The sequence below is a fragment of the Corvus brachyrhynchos genome, unplaced genomic scaffold, assembly GCF_000691975.1.
Source record: "Corvus brachyrhynchos isolate BGI_N302 unplaced genomic scaffold, ASM69197v1 scaffold101, whole genome shotgun sequence".
Taxonomy (NCBI): Eukaryota; Metazoa; Chordata; class Aves; order Passeriformes; family Corvidae; genus Corvus; species Corvus brachyrhynchos.
Genome location: NW_008237239.1, coordinates 21,968,824 through 21,996,635, shown reverse-complemented (window position 1 = coordinate 21,996,635; position 27,812 = coordinate 21,968,824). Strand labels below are relative to the sequence as shown.

At 48.5% G+C, this 27,812-nt stretch overlaps 1 protein-coding gene across 1 annotated transcript in view; it reads left to right on the top strand.

Annotated features, from left to right (window-relative positions):
* The window catches only part of GALNT14 (polypeptide N-acetylgalactosaminyltransferase 14), a 93,588-nt gene that overhangs the window by 31,821 nt on the left and 33,955 nt on the right, over positions 1-27,812 (top strand). The window contains exons 4-5 of the mRNA XM_017729610.1: positions 19,185-19,283; positions 23,045-23,059. Of these exons, the coding sequence (XP_017585099.1) occupies positions 19,185-19,283; positions 23,045-23,059 (114 nt within the window). The remainder of the gene's footprint in view (positions 1-19,184; positions 19,284-23,044; positions 23,060-27,812) is intronic.

Genomic DNA, 27,812 nt, shown 5'->3' with positions numbered 1-27,812 from the left:
TGAATGTCAGTGGGGTTAATTGTTAGTTTGCTGGATAGGGTGATGCAAGCATATCCCAATGGTGAAGGAAAAGCTCCCAAGGTCCCCTCAATGCAGTTTTCCTCCTTGTTCTCTGAGGACACAGCGTATGCCTGGTCCCTGCTGTCAGTCACCAGTCTACATGCAAGCTCTTTCCATGGAGCTGTGCCTGGCATTATGTCCCAGCTTTCTGGCAGCAGCTGTCTCTACTGCCTTGTCCTGGGAGCCCTTTGGGGGAAGTCTTGCTTTGGTGGGAGCTCTGTGCTGGACCCAGCCATGGCATGTGCTGCCCCTGCTGCACCTTGCTCCCAGATCAGAGTGACTCCACTCCTGGCATCTGACCCAACTCTGAATTTCCCCTATTCCAGTTCAAATGCAGCACTTAGGCTGAAATGCTGAGACAGCACCAGTTCCCCAGCCCTGTAGCAAGCAATGTGCTTATTTATTTATTTAGCTTCTTTTTGTTGTAAGGACCAGATGCTCCTTTCTCCGGAGAGGAGCTGTCAGCCCTGACGGACGCCTGTTATAGCTGAGCAGAGAGCGAATGTGCTATTCCTGGAGAGAATTAATGCCAGGGATATTAACCATCTGCCCTATTAAAAGGGAAGATTGACTCGGCTGCCCCTTGCCGTACCCCCGCTGCGCGGTGGCAGCCACCTTGTTCCTGGGCGGGCAGATGTGGCACTGAGAGCTCCTGTGAAAGAAAAGCCCTGGTTAAGGAGGAGGTGAGGGCACAGCACATGGGAGGGGCTGGGGCTAATTTAATTTGTTTCCAATTTCCTTAACCCGGTAATTGGATTCTGATTCATTGAATATGCCTGAAGAACGCTGTGGATGATGAGCCATTAGCCAAGCATTAGAGTGGCCACTGAGGAAATGGGGCTGCCGGGAGATCTGGGGGAGGCAGGTGCTGATGGGGAGGATGGAGGAGGGAGAAGGATCTGGGATTGGTGGCTGAGGGAGAGAAGAAGGTGCAGATCTGAGGCCTCTCTGGGAAGATAATCCTTACTTACGGCACAGGTGTCCTGAGAGCTGCTGCAGGTGATGCTCAGGCCTTGCTTTGCAACCTGGAAGCTGATCTTGAATTGTGCACCAGAACTGTGTGGGAAAGCACGGATACACATGGCCTGCTCTTGGAGCAGGGAGAAATTGCTCATGGCTGTGCAAGAACATGTAAGGGGAGTCCAGCATGGGGTTGACTAGATGTCCCTCCTGCAAAGGGGAGAGCAGGGTTCTGTGGGCCAGGCTGCTGTGGGAGGACACCCCTAGTGCTCATGCTGCTTGTCCTACTCGAGGCTGTGTTTAGAGGCTTAGTTTCAACGGAAAACCTGGATTAAGCTGCTTTGTGTGAGCCAGACTAGAAGTTCTCAGGCTTGCTTTTTTGAGAGTGAGCCCAAAGTGTCGGACCTTGATTCTACTCCAGCTGAATTGGAGCAAGGTACATCCTGTCATGGACCTCACACCGTGCCAAGAGGCTCCTGCCCAGCTTGCACGAGGGTTTAGGAGGCTTTGGAGAGAGTCTTACCCATCGCTTCAGCTTGTTCCCATACACAGGCAGGGTCTCCTCCAGCCTCTCAGGTGTTGTACTCTGCTCTGTGACCAGGTTCCGAGTGTGTTGGCTCTCCATCCTTCATTGCCTCTGTACGATGTGTGGTAGCACTGAGATGCACAGACCTACACAGCGTGGTAATGCCCAGAGATCCATGCATTGTATCCTAATCCTAGGGACTGGAATGTGGGGAAGCTGCTCCTTACAGTATCTCTGTGAGGTGTTTTTCATTAGGGTGGTTGCAGAAGGTTTCCTGGTGTTTTCTCTGCTAATCCAGCCAAGCATCTGGACTTGCCAGCGATAGCTGAGTATATAGAATCTGGCAAGGGCTGAGCAGCAAAGCTCCTTGCCAGGAGGTCATGGAGAGGGCAAATACTTTCAATGGGATGGGATGTGGCACTGACAGCCAGTTGCTTAGCAATGTTTGCTGGATTGATTTTGTTTTTAAATTGCAGCCAGTGGAATAGTTTCAGATGGAGAGGAATTGCAGTGTTCCAAGGAATCAGAGCAGGAGAAACTGTGGTGAATCTCTTTGTCTGCCTCTGGCTAGTGCAGAGCTATGAATTTCTGCTTGGTTTGTGGGTGATTTCAGCCAGAGAACTGTCATGCTTTCTGTGGATTACCTTGTGTTACTTGGCCTGGGAGATCTCACAGCTGGAGCATTGCTCCTGGTGACCCTCTTGTGTTTTGCTGCCATTAACTCCATTCCTGGTTGCCTGTTGACTAAGCCCTTGGACCACATAAAAGGCTGCCTTTCTCCAGGAGAGACCTTGGATGGTCCTGTGGTGGTACCTCCCATGCCCACCAAAAGTCAAGGTTAAAACATCCCTGTGACTGCATCAGCAGACTAGACCTGGACCTTGGTGTCACATCCACACCGTGCACAGCCAGCTTGTGCTGCTGGAGTGGGTGGCTAGTCCCCCTCCACCACGGTAGCCGCATGCAGTTGGCATTACCTCATCCCCACATCCCACCTCCTACAACTCCCACTGGCAAACTGTGGGACTGAAACGGCAGTGAATGAGTCAGTGCCAGGCGTGAGCATGGTGAGAGAGGAGCTGAGGTTTCCAGTATTGCTCAGCGGCTTGGAAAGCCGACAGGGAGGATGCGTTGCCTCGAGCCAGAAGATTTTGTCCTGATGGCTCCTGGGCTTTTTCCATCTGCAGCAGACAGCTCCTGGGGAGGCTGGTATTCACCACGCCAGTGCTCCGTATGCTGCTTGGGCTGACCTCCACCTCCCCATGCTCCGTTGGGTTTGATGGATGTGCAGATGCTGTTGTGGCTGCCAGGCTCAGCTGGGACCGCGAGGCACGGCCGGCACCGGCCTGAGCGGGGGTTTTTGCTGGCTGAGGGCGGCAAAGCAGAGAGGGGAAATCAGGGACAAGGAGAGGAGATGAGAGGCTAGAGGAGAGGTGAGAGCCTCCAGCAGACGTCTCCAGCTATTGCAAATCACGTCAGCCAACTTCAGGCATCTCCCAGTGTCTGTTTTCCTCTATTTGTCTTGCTTTTTACTTCAGCAGTGCCGATACGTGTTTAGTAGTGCTGTCTCAAGAGCTGATAAAGCAAGAAGGCCAAGGATGGAGCCCTCTCAAATTCTAGCATAAGACTCCGCATTTTTGAAGTTCCCTCCTTCCTTGAGTCCTAAGTGCTTTACAAGAGGTCCTACCTACCCAGCTAATGTTTAATTTTACAGCTGCTTAGGGGTGTGTTTGTGTATGTGTGTGTCTGAGATAGAGAAAGCAGCTGCTAAGATGAAGTTGTGATTGAAACACGAGGCTGGCAGGGATGTTGCAGGCATGAAGATCAGGTGTTGCATTGTCGGCTGAAGGTGAGAGCATCCTGGCAGCCCACAAGCCAGGTACTGCCAACTTGTGCCCCCTAGAAAAGCTCTGCTGTTGTAGTCTGTCTTGTTCTCTGTGAGGGGAACAACACATGCTCTAAGGTTTCCCTGAGGTTTCTCCTCTTAAACCCCTGTGCTGTGCCAGCTGGAGAGCGTCCCTTGGGTAGGAGGGCTGCTTAGGACTGGTTGCTCTGCTCAAATGGTCTGTTCATGGAAGGATGGGAAGATGTAGGTGGTGCCTGTGATGTTCCCCTGAAGCAGAGAGCTGCTGTCTTGTATTCTCAAGGTCCAGGAATGTCAGGATTTCAGCCCTTGAGCAGGAGCATTACACACTGGAGTGCTGTTTTGACCCATTAATTTCAGTGTGCATCCCGAGGGTGCAGAGCTTGCACATTCCACTTTGCGGTGGGGCAGCTGTGGTTGGGGTAGGCAAAAATACCTGGCTGTGCTGAGTGTGGGGATGACTGGGAAGAACAGGTGGTCCTGAGGGTCACCTCTGCTGGGTGTGCTACCTGTGTACACCTGGGGCTGAGTGCGGCTCTCTGCCCTTCCCTGTGTCCCACTTGGACACGGCTGGCACATGGCACATGGGAGCGTGTGTTGGCATCCCTGTGCAGATGAAATGAGGGCAGCTGTGTTACGTGCAGGCTTTGGAGTGGCTCTGCTTTGAGGTGAGTTGGTGATTGCCACCCGAGAGTGGCAAACAGTTGAGTGGACTGAGAATATTGTGATATCTTCTTGGGAGTGAGGAGTTGAAGAGGAAAAAAGGAGGTTTTGACAGCATTGCTTTTGGTTTAGCATGTTTATGATGCCCTTGGACTTCTCACATTGCCTTGTCTTCTTCCAGCTTCCTTTTCCTCCAGACCAAAACCACTTTGAGGTTGTTCTTGAGGTGAACACTGGGTCTCAGCAGCTAGAAATGCATTTTTTGCCTCACATAGGGATTTAAGCATATTGCTTTTCTCGCCTGGTTTCTTGAGCGTCCCCAAAGGAGGAACTTAGTGTCTGGAGGAACTTAATGTCCAAGCAGGACAGAGTGGGGGCTCTGCTATGCTGTCCTCAGTGGTACCTGAACATCAGACCTGCAGAAGCAGGTAAGTCCCTAGGGTCCCTAGCAGGTGACCAAACCTAGTTTGAATTTGAGGGAAGGTTTGCAGGGACCTAGATGGACTTTGCACAACTGAGAGCAGAACCAAACCTAGAGATTTTTGAGGTCTCCTGTTATCTTTCACTTTGCTGACTCCATACATTTCGTATTTTGGCCTCTGGGCTGTAGCTGGGCTAATCCACTTTTCTGTGGAATGCAGACAAAGTCCTGAGGGTTTATTATTTTTAAAATGTGCTTATTCAAGCAGTGTCTCATGAGTTGCTGGCTTGGGGTGTGCTGTGTGGTAGACCAGGGCAAGAGGTGGTGTGGGCAGGGGTCTCCCTGTGCCTGATGCTGCTGGGTGCATCTGCTTGGGGCAGAGGGTAGTGGGGCAGGTCTGAGCCGAGGAGGCTTGAATGCAGTGCATGTGGATGGAGCCCTGCCCTTGAGGTCAGATGAAGGAGCGAGGCGGGTGAGAAGGATGGGGGAGAGGGAGTCCTCAAATGCTGCCACATCTGTGGACCTGGCATTGGTGAAAGCTGGAAGAGGTGTCTTCATGTGGCCAGATGTCTGTGCTGCTGGCTTTGCTCTGTCCTGTACCCTCTTGTGTGGGTGCTCCCCCATCTGCATGATGCTCTGAGGGGAGAAGGGTGGCAGCACCTTGTGTGAGCTTGGGGTGGCTTGTTGTGGAGGGGCTACAGGTTTCTTCTTGCTTTTGGGACTCATTATTAGCCGCTGGGTGGCTGCCAGCAATATCCTGAAGAGTTTTTCTGTTCCTTGGTTTGTTGTTCCAGCTGTTACTGTTTTCTGGGCAGAGCCAGGATGTTTGTCATTTCATTGCAAAGTAAGATTTATCACATTTGGGCAAGGTTCTATATGCGTGAGGGCCGTCCCTGGATCTTTTGCCTGCAAAGCATTTTGGGGCTGAAACAGCTGGGTAAGAGAAGATCTGGGATACCCCTGCCTTTGGTCTTGGTCTCCTTACTTCTAGTGACAGTAAGAGCAGAGCACGACCCTGCAGGTGAGCAGGTACACACACCAATGGTGGAAAACAGCTTTGAGATGGAAGCATCTCCATTAGGAAGCAGCATGGTTGCTTTTGTCTCTTGGACACCAGAGCCCAAGAGGTTAGCTCTCAGCACTGTGTTTTTCCATCACCTCCTTAGGCTGAGATCTCTCGGGATGAAGATATGAGAACAATCCTTCCAGTAGAGTAGGGGCTGGCGTGTCCCTTTGGGATAAGCTAGAACTGCCTGCATTGGCCAAGGTTTTGTTTCTGCCCTTGGTCAGACAGCTTTTGTGGCCTAAGTTTGAAACTTGTGGGAGGTGGGCAGAGAGAGAATTGCTTGTGATTCTTTTGTGCAGCCCAGTCACCCTTTGGCAATGGTAGAAATAGCAAACAGAGGCTGGTGATAGGAAGGGAAGCATGTTCTGTAGCTGCTATTGAAGCAGTTGGGCAGCTGGATGTCAGTGAGAGAGGCGGCTTTGGGCAGCATCTCGCTCTCCACACACTGTCACCAGCCACTGACCAGCCATTCTGAGATCCAGCCACACTGTTGGTGTAAGAGGGGATTGTCATGTGGTGCTGGGATTTATTTTATTTTTTAGGGAATTGTTGTTCTTATCTCTTCTCATTGTAGTTACTCTGTTTTCAAGCTCTACAGCCCCCCAGGAATTTAGATCCACCCTAAACAGGTTGGTTGCTAGCACAGCCAGGTACCCTGGCTGGGAAAATTTGCTGTCTGCTGGCAGAAGACCCAGTGGGGAGCTCCCCTTATCAAACCCCATTATCTGTAGCTTTGTGCTGGAGTTTTTACCTGCTGTCATTCACAGCTTGGACCTGCGCATTGCTGAGGCTTTGGAATGAGCTGAAGTGTGAAGCCCCAGGTGCAGTTTAGAGGATGCAAACTGGGAAGGCCAAAGAATTAATGGTGAGTTGTACTTGGAGAAGAGGTGTGCACTGCCTCCCTAGACTACCACACAGCAGTTATTTTGCCCTTCCAGCCCCTGTCAGGCAGCTGTGCCAGCATCTCATGGTTGTGGTGGCCAGTTTTCTGCCCACATCCTGAGACGACACTGGTTTCTGTCTGTTGGCTAAACCTGACCCACTTATGAGTATAAATGGGCCAAAATCTAAGTCTTTCACTCAAAAGAGCTCAGTTCTGCACAGCGTAGATTCAGTCTACTTGGAGTGCTCACCTCACACAGCAGCATTTTGCACTTGGTTTTCTGGGTGAATTTGGACTTGAAACTCCAAGAAGGTTTGAGGAACAGTTGTGTGATCAAAACAGAGAGAGACTTTTTTCAGGTAGCACAGAGAACAAGGAGTATTGGGATTGGCAACTCTTGGCAGCTAACCGAGGAAAGCAGGACAGCTATTAATCAGAAACTGGCACTTCATAAAATCATAGAATAATTCGGGCTGGAAGAGACCACAGGAGGTCTCTGATCCAGCCTCCTGCTCCAAGTTGGGTCAGCTCTGTAAATCAGCCCAGGTTTGTCTCAATGCAGAAAGCAATGAGCCCACTGGGACTCCTGCCTGTCAGGCTTGCCCCAGCATGTTGTAAAAGCTGATGTAATGTAAAAACTTTGGTTGCAGCACGTGGAATTTGTAGTTCTTTCCCCCCAGCTACCTGCGTTTGTGTAACAAGCTTTGAAGTTGCTTGAGGTGCTGTCCTTGCAGTGCTTGGGTTGCCTGTATCTTGTCCAGTCACCCATAGCAAACGCATTCCAGTGAGAGGAGGGGTAGGTGCCTGCCAAAGCCTCCTGTCCTCACTGCCTGCCATCTTTTGCAGGATTTAGCATCATCTTAGTACCAAATCTGTGTAACAAATCTGTTGGCACCTGATGGAGAGCTGCTGAGGTGACTGGAAGTCCTTCATCCATGTGATTAACAAGCAGGAGTCTCTGCTGCTGCTTGGGTGATGCTGATGTGTTTGGTGGCCTCAGGGCATTTTGTGTGGGACAGCAATGAGGGGACTTTTGTCATCTCCTCTTTTGGTGTTCATCACTTCTGGATGATTCATGTAACTACCACACTCATGTGTGTTCTCTGGCTTAACATTGCAAGGCTTTGCCAATGGTGAGGTTGAGGCAGGCTTGAGAAAACTTGGTCAAAGACACAAATCCCATGGAGTCTCCATTATGTTGCCTGAAAGTGGAGAAGAATATTCACTGGATTGTTTTAGTACTGCAGAAATCCAGTGTTTCGTGTTCTCCTGCTTCTGCTGGAGTATAGATGGTATAGATGTGGGAACATCTGTATCAAGGTGCCTCTCTCTAATAGTTGCCCCTGTTCCCAGAGAGCTTGTGCAAAAATGTGTTGGGTCTCTCTGGGGACTCCCCAACTGCGACCTGGGCTGGACACTCACAGTCCTGGGAAATAGCTGGTGTGTGTCCAAGTCCCCATACTGGGAGTATCTGTGGCCACCCCAGTGTCTGTGACTTTTGCTGCCCCATGTTTTTGTCTGGTGGAGGTGGAGGCCTCAGCTGACCAGATGGCTTCTGAGGCAGGGACTGGTGGCTTCAGGGGGCAAAAATCGATGAATGCAATGATCTTTTTTCAAATATCTTTCTATGTAATGTCCTCTTCTGAAGCTTTCTGGGTTTGGGGTTTTTTTTTGAATGTGGTAGGGGAAGAAAGAGTAGATGAGAAGGGTCTGCATGAAATGGGATTACAGTGTGTTTGAGCACTGAGAGAAGTTGCATTCCCTGGGGATGGCAGCCCGTGTCTGAGCTGGGATCTATCCTTGGCTGGTGGTCCTGGCTAGACCACCATCCCAACACTCACTTGTACTGAAGAGCCCCTTCTTCCCTCCTCAGATGTGACAGGGCTTCTGCCATTGCCTGTGTTGGATCTTCCCATGCCTTTCCTGGGAGTTAGTGTGTTCCTTGGGCATCTTGGACACACAAACCACCTTGTGTGACTCGCACAGACCTCACTGGAAAGGAAGGAGACTTCCAGGCACTAAGATCCCAATCCAAATGCAGATGCCTGAGGCAGCCTGTGGTACTGCTCTGCCCCCTCCAAGCCCGGCCTAATCACTCCCTGGAGCTAGAGATGGTGGGTCGGGTCGCTCAGCATTGTCTCCTTGGCAGGGACACAGGGTCATTGTCACCACCAGTCTAACTGCATCCCTGCAAAAGGAGCTCCTGCCAGCCTCTTGGTTTCGGGGATGCTATGTCTTCCTCACCCTGGCTGTGCAGCGGCTCCACTCAGGTTTTTGGAGCACAGTTCAACTGATCCCAGGTTGCAGATTGCGCCCTGGAGTCAATGGGCTCTGACTCTGGATGTTGGCAGTCACCAAGGGGGCAGGAGCTGAGGTGAAGTGAGATGCTGAAGTTTTGTATCTTGAGGGGCTGCCTAGAGAAAAGGCTTTCCTTAAAAATGGTTTTGGGAAGGAATGCTGGGGCTGGGGGAGGCTGATGTTTCTTCAGGAGCAGGGTTGATTGTGTTTTGATTGTGGCTGCTGTAGGGAGGTGGCAGATGTGACAGTGCTTATTCTGCAGTGGTGGATTTTCAGTGCTATTCCTCCCCTCTCCTTTTTCTCGCATGAGAAGGATGAGGGTAACTCTTGAGAAGCAGCTGAGGAGTGAGCTAGGCTCTCTGAGGAGCTGATGCAAGTGTATAGGCGGGTGTTTGGGATGCAGGAGGATGTGCCAGTTAAGTGGTTGTGTTATTCATTTTTTTTCTGGAGGGCAAAGCTACTTCCATCTGAATGGGCTGTGAAAGGAGTGTGAGTTATGGCACTTGTCGGCAGAGCGAGTAGAAACCATTCCTGAGCTGTATTCTTGGCTGAAAGATGTCTGCAGGCCGAAGGGGATTGGCAGTGTGGGTACTGGGGGAGTCTGTAGGGACTCGGTGTCTTGGAGTCTGGCTGCTGGCAGTGGGGATGACTGGACTGTTCCAGCAAATATCGTGGTATAATACTAAATTTTGTACTGCTGTGTTTTGTTTATCCAAGTTGTCCCTTCTCCTGGTCCTTCAGTGCCTTGCTGATTAGGAAGAGCATCTGCATGGGACAGGCATCTTCCCAAGGAGAATCTGAGGAGCTCACAGGGGAGCAAGCACAGCTTCCATCCCAGCTGTCCCTTCCCTGAAGAATACCTTTTTTTGTGTTCCTTGCCAAAAATTGCGATTTCAGAGAGAAAGCTGAGAACATTTTTACCACCCCCCGCCCCGCAAGTGATGTATTTCTTTCCCCTAAGTAATTTTGGCATTGTTTCCCTGTGAGACAGTCTTGATTTCATTTTGGAAATTCCCCGCTCACCCGTCCACTGCATTTTGCCAAGAAAAATGCATGCACAAAACAGTTCTGGGTCGATTTGAAATGACCCTTCCCTCGTCCTTTTCCAGTTCCTCCATTTTCCCTGCTTCCATCCCAGCCCTGTGGAGAGATGTTGTGTGCTGTACTGAGAACTTCTGTGCAAGCACTGGGGGAATCTTCTTCTGCACAGTCCCTGTGGGAATTTGCTTCAGTTGTTGGTTCCCTCATAAGAACAGGTTTGGCTTTGGGATGGAAGAGTTAGGAAAGCCCTTGGGATTTCCCTTCTGTTATACAGACTGGGGTGCTGGAACAATAAGGGAAGAGAGTGCCTGGGGAGAAGGGATGGGGACTGGTGCTCTCGTGTCAGCGCTCTTGGCTGAGCCGCAGTGCCTTGGTTTAAAGCATCCCTGCACCAGAGGGCATGGAATGCACAAGAAGAACGTGTGCAGCCTTTGGAGAGAGGTTTCCCTCTGTTCATATTCTGTGGCAGGTTGGTTTGTGTTGAGGAGTAACCGCTGGTGAGATGCACTGTTAGCCCAGAGTTGAGCTGCTGTCTATCCATCAATACCACGTGTCTCTCTCCAGCCTCCAGTCTTTTGCTCAGTCCTTTGGGAAATGGCAGAGCTACTACTGCCAGGGCTAATTATTCCTCAAGACAGAAGACATGTGATAAAATATTAACCTTTTTCAAAAACAGAGTCCCAGTTAATTAGCTTCACTTTTGTGACACATTCACCCAGAGATAAAAGCTTGTTCCCCAGATATCTGTCTGTGGAGCAGTGATCTTTCTGCGTGTCCCTGTCACAGTGGGGGACATGGAGGGAGAGCTGGGAATTTAATAAAAGACAGTGACCTGCCAGCCACTGCACCCTGAGGACGAACTGCTCCATTTCAAGGTGAGCAATGCCTCGGTACGGGCACTGCTGCTTTTGTTCAAGAGCGTGAAGCTGGAAACAGAGTGGGTGGTGGCATCCACCTCGCTCCCCAAACCTGGGCTGTGTCTGTATTGTCAGTGCCACATCTCTGGAGCTTGAATTTGGGGGCTACATGGGTAGATAGGGCTCAGTAGAGCTGAGTGAATAATGGTGTTGCAGTTCTTTGGTTATTTAAGAAAAAGAAAAGCCAGGAGATGGCAATTTTCAGGATAAACCAAAAGCGAAGCTGTTGGCGAATCTGAAAGTAAAAAGACAGGAGGACTTAAAGCCAAAGGGATCTGTTTTTCTCGTCCTCAAAAGGGAAAAATTTCATTTAGATCTCAAATGTTTTTGACACTCTAGTCATCTAAAAATGACAAGCTGTATTTAAAAGCAAGTATCAGATGGAAAGTACACATTGGGCTCCTGAGGAACAAACGATGTGCTGGAGTGGAAGTGATGCTGCAGTGTGTGTTGGTGGATGCGGGCGGGGGGGGGGGGGGGTCTCTGACAGACCAGGATTGACTGCAGAGCCAGCCATGGCCCTCAGGGTGGCTGTACCAACGTCAGCCAGTCCATGGGGGCAATAGGATCTCTTTTCTTAAACTCCATGTGCCTCCTTCCCTGCAATGGACTGGAAGCATCCTGGTGTTGTTACAGGGAAGAGAAAACCTTGCCTGTCTCGGTGCCCTTCACAGGGTGCACCCACCTGAACCACAGCAGGGCCCAGTGATGATTTGGTGCTGGCCATCCCTTCATCACCAAGTGCTTCAGCATTCCCAGGGTGCCATTGATCACTCTCTGCTAGAACCATCCTCTGCCTTTGACTGCTGTAACGTATTGACCACTTGTCTTACAGTTATTACGTGCCATCGATTACTTTGATAACTTGCTCCAAATAATTCTGACAGAATGAAGTTGTTTGTTTAACTCTCGTGCTTGTCTCACTATTTCTATTGACCTAATAGGTTTATGTAGGCTGAAATCAAAGTCAAGTATTAGTAAATAATGGAACTAATTCTCTGAGACTCGCTCCTGTAGATAATTAAGGCCATGAGACAGTTTTCTCCATCAAACTCTTGTTTGCTTTTTTCAGCTACCCAGCACCTTAAAGTCCTACTCCATCAGCTGCAGCAAAAGGGCAATTTGTTTTGGGGCCATTTGGGTGGATTTCTGATGTAAACACTGCAGATCCCTACATGTTGGAAGTGTGTTTGAGCTATCACAGTGTGGAGCTGGGTTTGTGCTTCCCCAGCTGTGAGTACGGAGGTGGTGTGAGGATGGGGACTTCCTCTGCTTTGATTTGCCACGTGGTGCCAGGAAGCTCTGGTCAGGAAGCATCTTCCCTAAGGAATCTTTACATCCAGGGTTTCGACCTTCTGAAATGTAATTTCAGGTTGTCCTGGCTTCTGAAGACCTTTACTAAGGGGTTGGTGGTTTTCCATGACGGTGCAAGGTACCAGATTTTGCTTTTACTTTCACCAAGTGCAAAACTTCGCTGTCAGCTCTGGTATTCCAGTAAAACTGGCCTCGGTTTAAAATTCTGCTGAATTGTACTGGTTTTGTTTTCTTCTTTTCACTTTTGTTGGCTCCATTTTTCTTTCTGCCTCAGTTCTGAGGAAGGAAGGGTGGAAGGAGTCAAGAAGCAAGACAGACCCTGAGTCTGTGTGGAGGGCCCTAGAAGTCTGAATTATTCATGAGCTGCTTTGAAAATCAAGACACACAATCTGGTTTAACTTGTTTTTAAAGGCAGCCGTGCTATTCTTTCCTTCCTTCTTAGTAAATTCTCTTTTTTTTCCCCCCTCCCCTTTTCTGAAGACAAAAATCCAGCAAATTTTTAATGAATTATAAATGCATCTTCTCATCAGTTTTGAGGTTCACAGGCAGCACCACGTCATGCGCACAGAAGGTTATTTTTGCCTTCTTGCATTTCCCCTTTTCTTCAAATTTAGTCGTTTGATTAATTTTTTAGATATCTATCTTGCAGGGAAAAGAAAGAAAGAGACTGAAAGAGGCAGTGAGTTAGAGGAAATATTAATTGCACACTAGCCAAATACAGCACTGCTTCGAGTTCCAGAAGTTGTGTAGAAAAATGTCCCTTTTGGTCAACCCAAGGAGGCTGATCTCAGGTCAGCCAGTGGTTGAGTTGCACCAATTTGCAGGACTCTCCTCTTTTGTGCATTTTCTAGGTTTTTTGTGGGGTAGGCAGAGGTGCAGACTTGGACAGGTTCCTCTGGACCTCTAACCTACAGCCAGAGCTGGTTCACTGCCCCAACAGATTTTTCCTGATGGTCTTCTTTACAATTTTATCCAATTACATCTAGTTCAACCCTGCTAAATAACTCCTTGTTAGCTCTGATGCCAACCACTGTTTAGTATTTGTTGCAGATGTACCTCCTTACCCTTGCTCAAGCCCTTGCACACCCTGAAGTCATCTGCTCAACCAGGGATTCCTCTCTTCGGATCACCACTGTTTCTCCCAGCCCCAGCAGCGTCTGTCACATGCCACCTTAGGGATTTTTCAGTCCCTTTTTGGGAATGCAAACCTAAGGCACATGCCAGTCCAGCACAGAGGAATCCTAATGACCTTTCTCAAGGGTATTTTTTCACTTTGGCAAGCCAAACTTGAGCTGGCATTCCCTGCAATCACGTGGCACTGCCAGCTGACATCTGACTCCGCGTCCTTTCTTCTTTCCTTTTGGCATGGCTGCTTTCCGGACTGTTGTGGCTTCCAGCTGTGTTTTCAGCCTCTCTTTGCTCTAGGCCTTCTGGTGTTTCAGTAGCACCAGCCTGCCCACAGCCATGGCCAGCCCAAGGTGGACGTGCAGGACCAGGTTAGGCACAAGAGGGTCTGTAGCTGGCGGCGATTCCTGCAGGCACCGCTTTTCCCGTTGTGCTGCGAAGGTCACATCTGTGCTCTGAGCAGTGATGTTCATGCTCAGATTGTGGTGTATCCTGGTGGAGCTTAGGGAGAACACCAGAGGGAATCCCAGAGCTTTCTCAGTAGGTCTTTGTGCTTGTGTCTCCCCACGTGCAGGATGTGCCAGCAGTTGTCTCACTGCTCCCAGCTGTGTCCTGGCGAGGCCCTGGGTGCTGTTGTGGTGCTGGAGATGCACAGACCATGGCCAGCCCTCTGTTTGGCAGCCTCTTCCTGACTGAGGAGGGGCAAAGCGTACCTGGAGAAGGAGCAGGAGATGCTGGTGTAACTTGGGAAGGCAAAAGGGAGTTTTGAAGGTCTCTCAAAACTGAGTGAAAAAGTATTTTGAGGCAACGTGCAGGAAAGGTGGCTTGGGGAGAGCCAAGAAGAACTGAGGGTGTTGATGGGAGGTGAATGCCATGAAGAAGATCACTGACCCCTCTATGTGCTCTGGTCAAGCAAAATCTGAATTGTTGTACCCCATTTATACTGTTGTATGAGACTGATGCGTTGACTGTAATGTGAACAGCACATCTTGGGTTTTCCACCTCTGGAGGTCATCAAGTAATGATTTTTTGCAAGGTACTCTGCAGTCAGGGTCAAGCCACTGGACTTAATGAGTGGATGACTGAGAAATGCAGAAATAACTGGGAGAAATGCCAGAGACTGTGTTTCCCAGAGGTCAAGTGAGGTGGTGCACAGTCCTGTCCAGCAGTAAGCTCTATGAACTTACTAGATTCCATATGAGTTGGCACATACGTTGCTTTATAGTTCTGTATCAATCCGTGTCCAGGGTTCCTATTGCTAGAGTCTTTTCATGGAAGTCTCCTAGGTTAGTTATTGGGGAAGAATTCTCTTTTGTGAGGGCCATGAGGCACTGGAACAGGTTGCCCAGAGGAACTGTGGAGTGCCACATCTTTAGAGTTGTTCAAGTGTTGGATGGGATTTTGAGCAACCTGGTCTAGTGCAAGGTGTCCCTTCCCAAGGCAGGGACTTGGAACTAGATGATCTCTAAGGTTCCCTTCCAACCCAAATCATTCTGTTTTTATGATTTATGAATTTTGCTTTAGCTTCAAGACAAGGTTTAGACACAATGGTTTTCCACCATTGTGTATGCCACCCTGAGAGGTAGTCCTGAGAGGTATGACCAAGGTGTCTGCATGTCCTGCCATCCATCCCTACAGGTGTGCAGAGCCTGGGTAGGTTTGCTACTGGCCAGGACAGCTGGGACTCTAATCTTTTGTGGTGGGCAGTGCCTTCCTCTCTCCCTGGGGGAGTAATTTTCATTTTCCTCCATGGGAGTAATTTTTCACACTTTGGGGAGTGTCATCTGAAATCAGAGTGGTTTGTCCATCAGGGATGGTGTGAACCCATCCTGTTTGTGGTGGCAGGTCCCTGTCCTCTGGGCTGATGCGAGAGCCTTGTGGCTGCAGAGTGCAGACCAAACCCAAATATCCTTAGTTTGGATGTGTGGTGATGAGACTGCTCTCCCGTGTGTTTCCAAGGAGAAGAGAGGAACCAGGAGGGAGGTGAAAGATGCTGTAGCCTCGTGCAGCTGGCTGTTTGAAGTAAATATGCAGAGAGTGCTTCAGAAGTGGTGAGCTGTGTTGAGGGAGAGTTTGGACTTCATGGAAAACATTAAAAATTCAAAGCAGAGTTGTTGGCAAGTGATGGCTGTTGGAGTAGAGCAGAGGAATGAGCAGAAGCCTGACAGGGGGAATCTAGGGGAATGGGATGAGGATAATAATTTCTTGAAGGAAGTTGACAAGGCAGAGGAGAGGGTGAATGTAAGAGGTGGGTTTTGAGAGACACAGCACAGCTCTGTGGGCATGTGATGTGCCCTTGGATGAGCCTGGGGGCACCAGGACAGGCTGTGACACGGGGTCCCATCTCTGCTCACACTGTTAATCTTTACCATTGTGCTGTGCAGCTGTGTTGGTAGGGTGGGCTGTGGTTTGGTGAGGGGCACTATGAGTGAAGTTTGCCACTTTAAATGTGAAATGGGTTCAGATTCCCTGGGAATGGGCACGTGCTGCCCTGTCAGAAGGATCTCTAAGGATGCAGGGGCAGTTGTGTGCAGAGCCCACCCGTCTGTGATACCACACTGCTAACCAGGAGCACAAGAGCTGAAGAAACCCAAGAATACAGTAGTGAGTAAGGGACTTTGGAGGCCTGGGGGCGATGCTGGAGTGTCCAAACTTTGGGACTTCGCTGTGATTCCTGCAGTGAGTGCAGGGCTCTGGCTGGCTGCCTCCTGTCCCCACAAACAGGTGCTCCATAATTCATTCCTGAGCTCTTAATGGCATGTTGGGAACATGGAGATGAGATGTGCTGCTCTGTCCAACCTGAAGGAAATAGGACAGGCAGTCAGTCCAGGCTGGGATTTTGCAAGGTGTTTGTAGCCAGACTACCCCTTTCAGAACTTTCTGATTCTGAAATTATTTCCATTTTGAATGGAAAAAAAACTTTAAGCAAAAAAAGTGACTCTTCCCATCAAATTAAGTTTGACTTCTTACATGAGGAAATAAGAATTGTTCTCCATCTGGAGACAATCTGGAGGACCCTGGGGCTTTTAGGGCAGACCAGCCAGGCTTCTGTCTTCTTTGACCCCACCCAGTTGTTGGGAGCCTGCAGCGCAGCCTGACACCATTCCTGTTTGCCGTTGCTGTGCTAGGATTGCTCCCCAGTCCTGCTGCAAGGTTTCAAAGCATCAAACTTTAAATGGCTTTAGCCAGTGAGTTTCAATACACTGCAAATACAGGCAGTGCAGTTAATTACTTTTTTTTCCCTTTTTTTTCTTTCCTTTTTTTTTTTAACCATCTAAAAAGACTCAAACTTTCATTGGTTTCCTGAAAATGTTGTGGGTGTTGTTTTTGGTTTTGTTTTGGTTTTTTTTGTTGGCAATTGGGTGACCTATGAAATACCATCAGCAGCATAAAACGTTTATCCAGTGACAGCCTGAGGTAGCACAGGCAGCTTTTAGCTGGTTTATTTTCATTATTACAGCAATTTTAGGGCTGCATGCTGCAATTTTCACTTGCAGTGAGGTATTAAATTGAAATTACCCCAGATGTAATTGTCACACAAAATAATTCTGGACATGCTGGATTTAATGCTTTTCCAAGCTGTGGTTTTTATTACCCCAGTAAGTGCCAAAAAAGACACTTGTAGTCAACAACTTAGACTGAAATCTGCCTTCTGGGGACCCAGGATGTTTAGCTGCAGTTACACTGGGGGAGGAAGGAAAAAAGAAAAGGGACCAAGTGGAGGAAACTTTGGGATGGCTCCTGAAATAAGAACCCAGGGGTAAACTCCTGAGCAAGGGCAGAGTCAGGGCCATAAGGGACCCAAGAGGAGAAGCCCTGGATAATACAGCAGCTCTGCCTAACCCTTTTTATGCAGTTTTTGGAGAGGCAAGTCCCAGCTGTGGTGTAGTGCTGGTCACAGAGGCAAAGTGAGGTTGGGGGTCCATAGCAGCATCATTCCTGTCCTTGGGATGTGACAAGCCTCACTAGACAGAAGCCAGGGGTGAGTTGCAGCTCTGGAGGTGCCTGTGTGTGACATTCCAGCTTTCCCCACATGCACATGGCCTGGTTGGGTCAGTCTGGTGCACCGACGTCTGGAGTTTTAAAAGCAAATTGTTGCTCACGAGCAGCAGCCTCAGCCAGCCTGCAGCATCCCCAGCACTCCCACCCGTGGGAGGCACAGACACACCCAGCTGCTGCCTTATTTACCAGCTCCTTGGCTGTTGTAATAGTGTAAGTAAAGTATTGGTGACTTTATATTTTCCACTCTTTCTTGTTCTTCTCCAGAAATAGCTTCCCTTGTTTGCTCCACAGAACCCTGCTGGAAGTGGGTGGCAGGACACGCATCTGGGAGCGGGGTATAAATAGCACAGGGAGAGCAGTTGCCATGGTCTGTCCCAGCAGCTCCACAGAGCAAACAGGAGCTGAACCTGAGCGTGGCAAAACTGAGCAGTAGCTTCTTTCTCATTCTATCAGTCTGGGATGGCTCAGCTGAAGCGGGCTACTGGATGATGCAAGGGGCTGCAGTGACCCAGAGAAGCGGCTCAGGGCATGACCCAGTGCTGTTTCATAATTCAGAAAGCCTCTGTTTTCAGCATCTCTGAGATGCAGTTTTGATGGATGAGGGTGTTGTTGCACAGGGCAGTGTTGCTGAACTTGCTCCTGCATATGGAATAGCTGTGCGACTTTGGTGTCCTTTGGGGATGGACCCAGAATTAGAATTGGCTCAAAGGTGAATTTCTGCTGTGGAGGACTGTGCTGAAAGAACAGGGGAGTAATGAGAAACCTGCTTTTGGCCAAGTTGAAGCAGGATTTGGAAAGGGTTTTGAGTGAAACAATGAGAGAAAGCAGCAACTAATTTAGCATGAGTTTGCAAATACTTTGTCCCACCCAGGGTATAATTTTTTCTTTATCTTTGGAATTGTTTCTCCTGTTGTGCAGCCTTTTTTCCCTTTAATTTAATTCACTTTGTAAATAGCCAGAAATGCAATTTCAAAATTAAAATATGGAAAACCTCATTAAAAATAATATCTGGAGCATTTTGGCATTTGAGAGGTGCAACGTGCAGTTCTGAATAGCATAAACCAGCAATATCTGGCTGCTCTTGCATGCTTTCTCCTCTCCATCCTCAGCTTAATTTCTCCATCTGTTTTTACTTCACCTTGCAGGTACTGTGGTCTAGAACTTTGGGGGAGAAAACTGATGGTTTGTTGGAAGAGTGGCTGCTCAGGGCTCTTTCCTGCTGCATTTGAAGATGGTAGTGGTAGCACCTGGGCAGTGACACAAGAGCAGACAAGTGGCATGTGGATGGGAAGGGACAGGATGGCTGTGATGGAGAGCTACTGTTTTGTCATCTTAAGACCATCTTAAGGGACTGATAGGGACCTGGAAAGGGCAGCATGGATGTAAGAGGTTTTCTGAGCTAGGAATATATTGGTGTCGGTCTATAAAAGCCACAAATTTAATCAGATAAAGGTCAAAATAATTACAGAGTCTGTGACATTTCCTCCTGGGAAGGAGGCAGCAGGGGCTGTGGTTGCAGCTGTGGGGTTTTGCCTGCTTCAGGTTGGCTTGGAAAGTCTTAAATCCCAATCTTCCCTGTCGTCTGGTTATGCAATTAAGGCAGAATTAATAAGGAAACAATCAATTTAGAAACAGGGCTTGGCTTACCTTGCAACTGGCTGGTGGGAATTGCTTCCTCACAAGGCTGGCAGTGAGGCAGCTTGGAGCTGGAGCTGCAGGGATGCTCTCACCTCTGCTGGGGCCACGAGCCAGGGGGGTTAGAGAAGCACTGGTGGGTAGCTGGGAAGCACTGGGTAGAGAAAAGGGCTGCCAGCTGGGTGTCTTCCTTCTCATCCCTTCCCATTAATGACAGTTCTTTGCTGCTTTAATCCTCGGTGGCTTACTTGGCATTTTCTGGACTCCTTCAGAAATGATTCACACAGAAAAAGTCTCACTTATTTGTAATAGTGGCTGGAGGACCATTTACTGATGGACTCTGCTGCCTGTGTTAATGAAGTGAGCTCCCTCTTCGAATTCCAGCCTTTTCTGCTTTCTCCCTCCCCAGGTGTACGACTTTGCACTACAGCCAGGACCTCCCACCCACCACCGTGGTCATCACCTTCCACAATGAGGCCAGGTCCACCCTGCTAAGGACAGTTCGGAGGTAAGAGCTCCTGGGGATCTCTTAAAGGAGGATGAGTGGGCCAGTGGTCATCACGAATAAAAGCAGAATCTGTTTGCACTCACCACAGCAACAGGACCAGACCTGCCAGCTGTGGTCTCAAATGGTGACCGAGAGAAATTAGCCTGAAAGTTGCTCTCTGAGAAGTAGGTTTTACAGTGGTGTGCTCGGGAAAGTGAGGAGCTGTGCTCCCTTTGCAGGGTCTAGCATGGGAAACTCTTGAGGGATCATCAGCAGATTACAGAGTCTGGGCTAGGAGCTTTTATATCCAGCTGGGTGTGCGTGCTCAGCTGTATTTTGTCCCAGCCCTCTAGGGACAGCTATCATTCTACGGATGTCTGCTCCAGTGCTGCTGTTTGAGCTTCTCCAGTGCCCCATGGAGTGCCAGAAAGGCTTGCTAATTGAGAAGCCCTAATGACACACATGCAGACCAGATTTTCAAGGATGGTTTCTGTACTCCTGCAGTGACACGGTGGAGCACTCTGGGCATGTGGCCATTCCTTCATTTGTTGGTTTGTTCTTGGCTGTGTTTTTGCTGTCGTGGATAGACTGAAGGCTTCATTTTCACTGCAGGTTTTTGAAATCAGTGTTTAATCCCAGTGTGTGCCTTGAACCTGCAGGTTCTCTTGTGGGAAGATCTGGTGAGGTGTGTCCAGGTCTAGGCCGGTGGGTTTCTCTCTTGCAAGCGTGGGTGTGCTGTGCTCTGTGCCAGTAGAGTTTTGCAGCTGCATCTCATGCACACGTAGTGACGGTCTGTGCCCTGCTGCAAGCCTTGTCTTTTAAACCTTGGCATCCCCAGGGATCCCTTGCCATGGCTGGTACTGGTCAGACTGGGGTTGCTGGTTAGGGGGAGGCTTTAGCTGTGCCCTGTTCCATGTCATGTCTTTGCTGAGCTTTTCTCTCAGCATCCTTCCTCAGGTGAGCATATCCAGGGCCACAAGTGAGTTTGACAGTCCTGAAATTGAATTCCTGCTCTGCTTTATGGTTTCATGCCCAGTCCTGTCTCCTTCCTTCACACTCAGTAATCTCTCACTGCTTTCTCTCTCCAGGGTGTGTGGATTTTGGGTGACACTGATGCTTGGTGCTGTGCACCACCTCCTTGATCCTGGACCTTCTGTCTTTGCAGTGCCTGGCATGAATTTGCCATTCTCCAAAACCAGTTGTAACAGAGGTGGCAAGTGCAGTCCTCTAGCCCCTGAGATATAGGGTGCTTGTAGCATGTGAAGTGCAGGGATGGATTTTAATCTCATTTCTCCCCATAACTCAGCACCTGACTGTCCTGCCAGGTGTGATCATGAGTGATGTTGTCACATAAGAAATGTTAGACCCATGGTACATCTCTTAGGCCTGGGTCCCCCATATCTGCCTTCGTTAGAGAACTGTTCATTGCAGCGATAGCAAGGTTATAGAAATACAGGTACATTGAATTTTTACTTCTTCCTCTAGATGATTGTCCTTTGAATTTCTTATTTCCAGCATAAAAAGACTTTCTTCCTTGTTCCTCTTCTTTTCTTTTGCTTGACTTGATTAATTGCCTTTACTGCCTTCCTTACCTGGTTGTGTGTGATTTCCACCACAGCTTTGCCCTGTGCACTGCTTCTCCTCGCTTATAGGCCCTGGCAATTCCAGTGCTCATGTTTTATCTGTGGGGAGGTTTTCCCCAGCTTTGGGGATCCTTCTGAGCTCCCTTTCTTGTAGGTTCATCTCCCCACAGTGCCAGAGCATCCCGCTGAGCTGCACCACAGAGGCAAGTGCAGGAACTGAGGAACTGCGATGAAAGCATGGGTCCCCGTCTCCTCTGCCCTCCTTGGGGCTGAGATCCTGAACTGTCCTGAGCTGACCCTCAGGTCTCCATGGTTGGAGGTGGCCTTTTGGCACCAGGGTTCACCATTTTCCTCCTGGATGCAGTGCACAGGGGCTTGCTTTGATCCAGCCAAGCCTAGGGATACTAATCCTTGGTGGCAAGCTGGTGACGTGGCTCCTGCTCTGTTCCTCTCCAGATGTGGTGATATGATTGTGCACATATTGCCTCCTCCCTGCCTCTTTTTGGACCCAGCTGGGAGCTTGTTTGCCTCTTTATCCTCTGTAGGTTAATTTTCTGTGCCTTCTGACTGCTTGGGGCGTTTTCTCTCTTGCTCGCCAAATACTCAGTTTAATTAGATCTTCCAGATGACTCCATCCCATAGTGGCTGTAACAACATGGATCATTTTCCTTGGCCATTCAAAACAAACTCTGTCCTCCTGACAGTGCTTTGTTCCTTTTGAGGCCGTCTGTGGCCAAGTGCTTTGAGCATTGGGCACCTCTTCTACCCTGTTCTCCTCAGTACATCTCCACAGTGGTGTAACGCACGTGACAGATAGACAGACTGAGGACGGACAGACTGAGGAGCAGAGAGGTGATCTCTGTGTAGCTGGTGGAAGATTTTGAATGGCAAACCTGGTTTTCTGAGTTCCAGTATGCTGGATTTTCCAGCCTCATTGCAGAATCAGTGTTCTCAGTTAATTGCCATGGCAGGAGCGAGAAATAGGACAAAGGGACATTTCTTGGCTTTTCCAAAGCTGTGGGTGATGGGGCACTGTCCCTGCAAAGGGGGCACTTCCTACAGGATCCCATGTGAACACAGAGGAGTGGCAGAGGGAAGTGCTTGCAGAAGGGACCACACCACGTACCTGATCCACAGGGGGATTTTGCTATTCCTGCAGTTTTCCTGGGTGCTTGAGAGCCTCAATGCTCCCCAAGTGCTGAAGCTGAGCTGTTTTGCAGGCTCAGTGTGTTCTGGGCTCGTGGTAGGAAGCAGCAGCACATGGCCTCCACAGCACCCCTTACCCAGGTCACGTTGGGAGCGTTGGGGATGGTTAGTTTATGGATGGTTTGCGTTGTCAGTTACTGAGAAAAGCTGGCAGACTGTGTTGAATAATGAATTCATTTAAAAGTTTCATGATCTTTTCTCTGACCATTTGCCAGCTGGAAGTAAAGCAGAGGGAAAAAAAGAAAAGGTAAATTTACTGAATGCCCAAATCTCTGGAAATGGTGAGGTCAGCATTTATAAATGCATGTGCAACTCTGCTTGTGTACAACTGTCCAGGGAGTAAGGGATGGGTGTCATGAGGAAGGGAAACAGAAAATGGGAGAAGAGGCCAGAAAGGAAGGAGGACATGGTGAATAGCAAAGTAGCTCTTGAGATTTTTTAAGGTTTTGGTTTTTTTTACTGTGCAGATGGTGAAGAAGGTTTCATTGGGTTGTTTCAACCACTCACTTTTCAACAAGTTCCTTATCCCTCTGGGGTTCAGTTTCATGTATTTCAAGCTCCAGGGCTCAGTGCCTAAAAAATGGTGAGAGTCTCCAACAGTGCGTGAGGTGGGACTGTGTGAGTAAACCCAAGGTGGGAAGGCAGGAGCAAGGGAGAAAATAAGCAACAGAGAGACATTTAAAATAATATAATAATAGTAATAATAATAATAATAATAATAATAATAATAATAATAATAATCCCCAAACAAATTCTTCTGTCCTGTCTTTCCATCCTATAGTAGCCTGGATTTAGCAAGGGAATCCTAATCATCATGTGGATGACCTGCTGGGCAGACGGTGAGACAGTTCCGTTTACTCTGCTGAGTGGTTTTTATTTATTTATTCTTCAAACTTGCAGCTGGGGAGCTCAGGGCAGGAATAAGAAAACTTAAATTATTTACCTCTTGCTGACAAACCAAAACACATCCTTTGGCAGAAGTCCTGATGAAAGTGCTGTGAATACCACATCAAATATTTAGATCATTAATTAGCAGAGTGAATATCATGCCTTTCATTTTCCACTGCTCATAGGTGAAAGAAGTGATGTCCTGGGCAGCCAGCACCTTGCACCTTCCCCTCGTGCCACTGCCTTTTCTGCATCCAGACACATCTGAGACAAAGATGAGGAGGTGACAAAGCCTCCTTGCTTAGGCACCATATAGAGTCTGTGCCATAACTGAAATGAGCCTGATTAAAGAAGCAAAAACAAGCCAGGTGTTGCACAGAAACTGTATAATTAGCACTTTGTGCTGACTATTTTTTCATTTCTTTTTTTCTTTTCCGCTTTTTACTTAAACCCCAGACTTTTTTTTTCTCTTAATTTGCTAATCATCTCTCGTGGCGACCGAGTACACAGCCCTCTGTGCGCTTTTACCTTTTGATGTTAACATAAGAGAACTCTTGAATTTCAAAGAGCTTGGCGGGTATTTGAAAGAATAAAATGCGAAAGCCGCAGTGTAATCAAAGCTCATTATGGTTATTCTTGGCGTGATGTCTTTCTTCCTACATAATTAGCCATTTGGGGTTGTTGAAGCAGTTCATTTTGGTGGGTATTTTCTCTCCATACTTTCAGTCTGATTTCGATAATTGTGACCCGTGGCCCTTTTCATACTTTATTATCCTCCCAAAGGTGTTTCTTTATCCCCCAACAAGTCCTAATATGTTGCTATGGAGAGAATTAGCAGGTTCATGAGTTCTCAAGGATGGGTGTCCACAGTCACCTCTCTAAAGCAAGTGGGTGGTGCCCAAAATCACACTGACTTGGTCAGGTCTAAATTCCTTCCCACAAACATTTTCCATATCTTACATTGTCAGGGGGACTTTTGCCCTGGTGTTTATTTGGAGATGAAATTGTGGGATCCAATGCGTACCTCTGGGTAGGTGGAAAAGGATCCCAACAAATTCTTGAGGAGGATGGACCTTACAATGAGAATTTAAGGTGAAATTCTCCATGGCTCTGTCTGCATAAGGTACATAAATCGGAACAAAGAAAATTTCAGCATTGTCTTTTCAAGATAATTCAGTGGCAAACCTGTTCTTTTTAGGTTAACTAAGCACTTTCTGGACTGGAGGCATGGACTTTCATTCTGATGGTAACAGGTCTTTTGGCAATTTAAGGGAGAAAATGTTGTGATCTTTGGCTCAGCAGAACTTAGAAACTGTTTTGATTTGTTCAAATATGCCCATCATAGCAATATATATCTACCTATGTTTGATTTCAGGGAAAAAAATCTATTATAACAGAGGGACTTCAAAGCACTATAATATTGTCTTCTGATTTTACCTGTATAAAAGGGAAAAAAAAGCCATGCACAGACATAAAGAAAGGAAGGTATTAAAAAAAAATCAAAGCTGAGCAGAGGCACAAGTAATAGAAAAGCTGGCTTTGAATTTTTAAAAGTGCTTTTATGGTCTGTCTGAAATAAAAAAAACCAAAAACTGTAACATTGAAAACGTGGAGGATTTGATGCCTCTTTTTCCCTTCCTCCCTGAGGAGCACTGCAGGAGGGGTGCTTATATTCTGTGTGTCCAGAGCCTGTGTGTGTTATTATGTGGTTAATAGAGCACCAGGCAGAAAATGCGTTGGAGACACGAATTTGGCTTTGCTGGGGATCTCTCTGTGCCTGCATCAAGTGGCCCTGGGCTTAGCAGCAGTTTTGGGGCTTGCTGGGGTCTGTGCACTGACTTGCAGGTGCAATAATGAGCTCGAAGTACACTGAAACCAGTGGACATCAGGTTCCATAGAGCCAGCCTTTGGACCACCCTCACCAGGGTGAGTTGTTCGCTTGAATTTTGGAAGAGTGTTCTGTGGTGAGGGAGTCCCACAAGGGATTTGATGGGAGAGGGCTCTGGTGGTACAGGTGGGGGGATGCTGTGCCACCCACAGTGGTGTCTGTCATTAGCCCCATGGAAGGCTGACGGTTTATGGAGCCAGAGGAGTCCTTGGAGACATCCTTCCCTTGTGGGTCAGCATGCTGGCCCTTTCCCTCTTGCTCTGGTCAGTCCCACCAATGGCCACTGTTGGCATTCAGGGGTCACCTTCCCCGATTTATGGGGTGTCAAGGCCAGGCACAGAGTTGGCAGCAAACTGCTTGACCTGGGAACAGTGGGAGCTTGCAGCTGAGCAGAGACTGGGCTGTACCTCTGCCCAGCCCAGGGCCTTGGAAATGGTCCATTTTCTTCCGTAAGAGGTACTCTGGCAGGAGTTCCTCCAAGGCACTGAGTACTGCTTAGAGCCCAGGCCTGAGTCTACACAGCCCAGTGCCACGGTTTTGGTTGAGTTATTCTGGCTGGTACCAGCAAAAGCAGAATAGGCCCCTTTGCAGCCACCTTCTCATAGAGTTAAGCCTTGTACTGCATTTCTGGCAGCCAAATCTACAGGGGAGACAAGGCAGAGGCAGGCCTTGAATGTTCCGAGTTGCCCACTGCCTTCTCCCCTCCCTCTCTCGGTGGGTTATTTATTTATTTTGCTGGCTTTCTTACAATCCTCCTTCTTTCCTGCAGGTTTCACAGAGTTAGGTTTCCAGGCAATCAGCACTTGTTAAATATTCCACTGAGCATGATATTGCTCTCCTGTCTCTGTCTACTGATGCTCAGCTACGGTAATTTGCTGAACTCAGCTCTGGCGTACGGGGATTTCTAAAAAATAACAAGCCTATTAATAACAATAATTAAAAAACACTTGACAGGTGGAAACAGCACATCTAAATTGTTCTGCGTGCCCCAGTGGGAGGAGGGGCGCTGAGCCACTTTCTCCCAGTACTTCATGCAAGCTCTTGGAGAGGTGGTGTTGTCAAACTCTGCTTGGTACAAGCCAAAGTGTCAGGGTGGACACAGCAGCTCCTGACTGTTGCTTAGGGAGCTGTGGCTTTCTCTTCCTTCAAACCTTAGCATGCAAGGCATCTATAGTGGGGGAAAAGAATGGCTTTTACCAAGATCCTGAAACTGGAAGAGGCAGGGATTGTGTTTCCAGGGAAAGTAATTCTTGGAAGTGATTTTTGAGGCGCTCCACAAGGGAGGTTCCAGGCTTACTCACTCTGGTCTGATAGAGAACCCCCCTCTTTGAGGATTTCTGCTCAGGGAAAAGAGAAACCAGCCTGGAGGAAGGATTCATTATATATGGAAGAAATTACTTTCTGTGAGTTGCCCAGAGAAGTTGCACATGCCCATTTACTTGAAGCGTTCAAGACCAGGTTGGATGGGGCATTGAGCGCCCTGGTCTAGTGGAAGATGTCCCTTCCTGTGGCACTTGGATTGGAATTGGATGAACTTTAAGGTCCCTTCCAACCTAAACCATTCTCTGATGCTGTGATTCTATTTCAAGTATCTGCCTTGTGATGTCCTGTATGCCTTCCAAAACAATCCAGTTCAACTGTTTCTCTCTGCAGGGTTGTAATTCCAGCACCTGGAGGGGAGGGGGTACGCCAGTGCAGGCAGCAGGCACCTGGCAAAGGGGAACCCCCTGGGTGGGGTGGGCTGCATTTTCTGCCAGCTGGTTGGGTGTCTCTCAAGTCCCCTGGGGCTTCTCTCCTTTGTAGCTCTCTTTACTGGGGTCTGGGCCAGGAATGTGGTTTTTCCAGACTTCCAGGCTTTTTTTGGCCAGAGTTTTGGGAGCCTGAGAGACTGGGAAAACCTGTTAATAGGAATCTGGCAGGATCAGGGGCTGCAAGATTGTTAGCTAGTTGGGTGACTGCCCTCCTGTGCCAGTAGGAGGTCTGAAGATCTGAAATTTTGGGGGGATTTTAAATCCTGTGTGGAAAAGGAACTGTGCTCAGGATGAAGGCAAAGAGGTTTGAATGCTGTAGAAGTCTGTACAATCTGACTGGCATTATCAAAGCCCAAGTCAAGCACTTAGGTGACTTTTGGGATGCTCTGGGGCTTCTGCTTCAAGCAGACAGCCTTGACCTTTTGCTGGGGCAGGATTTTAAGCATGAGTAATAGCAACTGCAACTCCTTGTCTTACGTGTCAGGGTGACTTTGGCACTGGTGTTTATTGCTGGAGCTGGTGCAACCAATCCACGACTTCTGCGCTGTGAGAGAAATTTTTTTTAGGTCTAGACTTCTTAATAATAGTAACAACAATAATAACCCTTGGTGGCATAATTAAGGGAAGACTGTAGCTTTGTGCCGTGTTTCACAGTGCCTGTCCACACGGAGGGAGCTGTGAACCACATCCTCCAGCCTCTCTCTTTCATTACCTGGGTGGGCTCTGACCCTGCTCTTATCCTCTCAGCAGCCTCCAAAACACAATCAGCTTGAGGATAAAAACAGGAGTCATCCTGCCACAGCTGTGAGCTGTGTAAAGATGGGTTTGAGCTGGGTAATTTTCTCTGTGTTGGCCCTGCTGTTGCTGGACACCATATCATTAGCCCCAGAGGAGGTGGAGAGGTGACAGTAGCTTTGCTGTAAGCCCAGTTAGGATCTTGGTGTAATTTGGGGAAAAAGTGCCAGTTTTTCCTGGCTTTACGTGGGGCTCTGCTTTTGCTCACGAAGGTGAAAAGGGTGAATTGCAGCTATTTCCTAGGAATACAGAGCGCTTGGCTCCTAGATCAGGCTACAGGGAGTTGACAGCCAGCCACTGGAGATTATTGGGGGGTGGTTTCTGGGTTCTTATCTAGTATATCCTTTCTGGAAATCCAAGCCTGGTCTCCTGTGCTTTGGTGGGGGGGTCAGTTCCTCGGCTCTTCCACTCCATTTGCCGGGTTGTTAAGTTGGTCAAG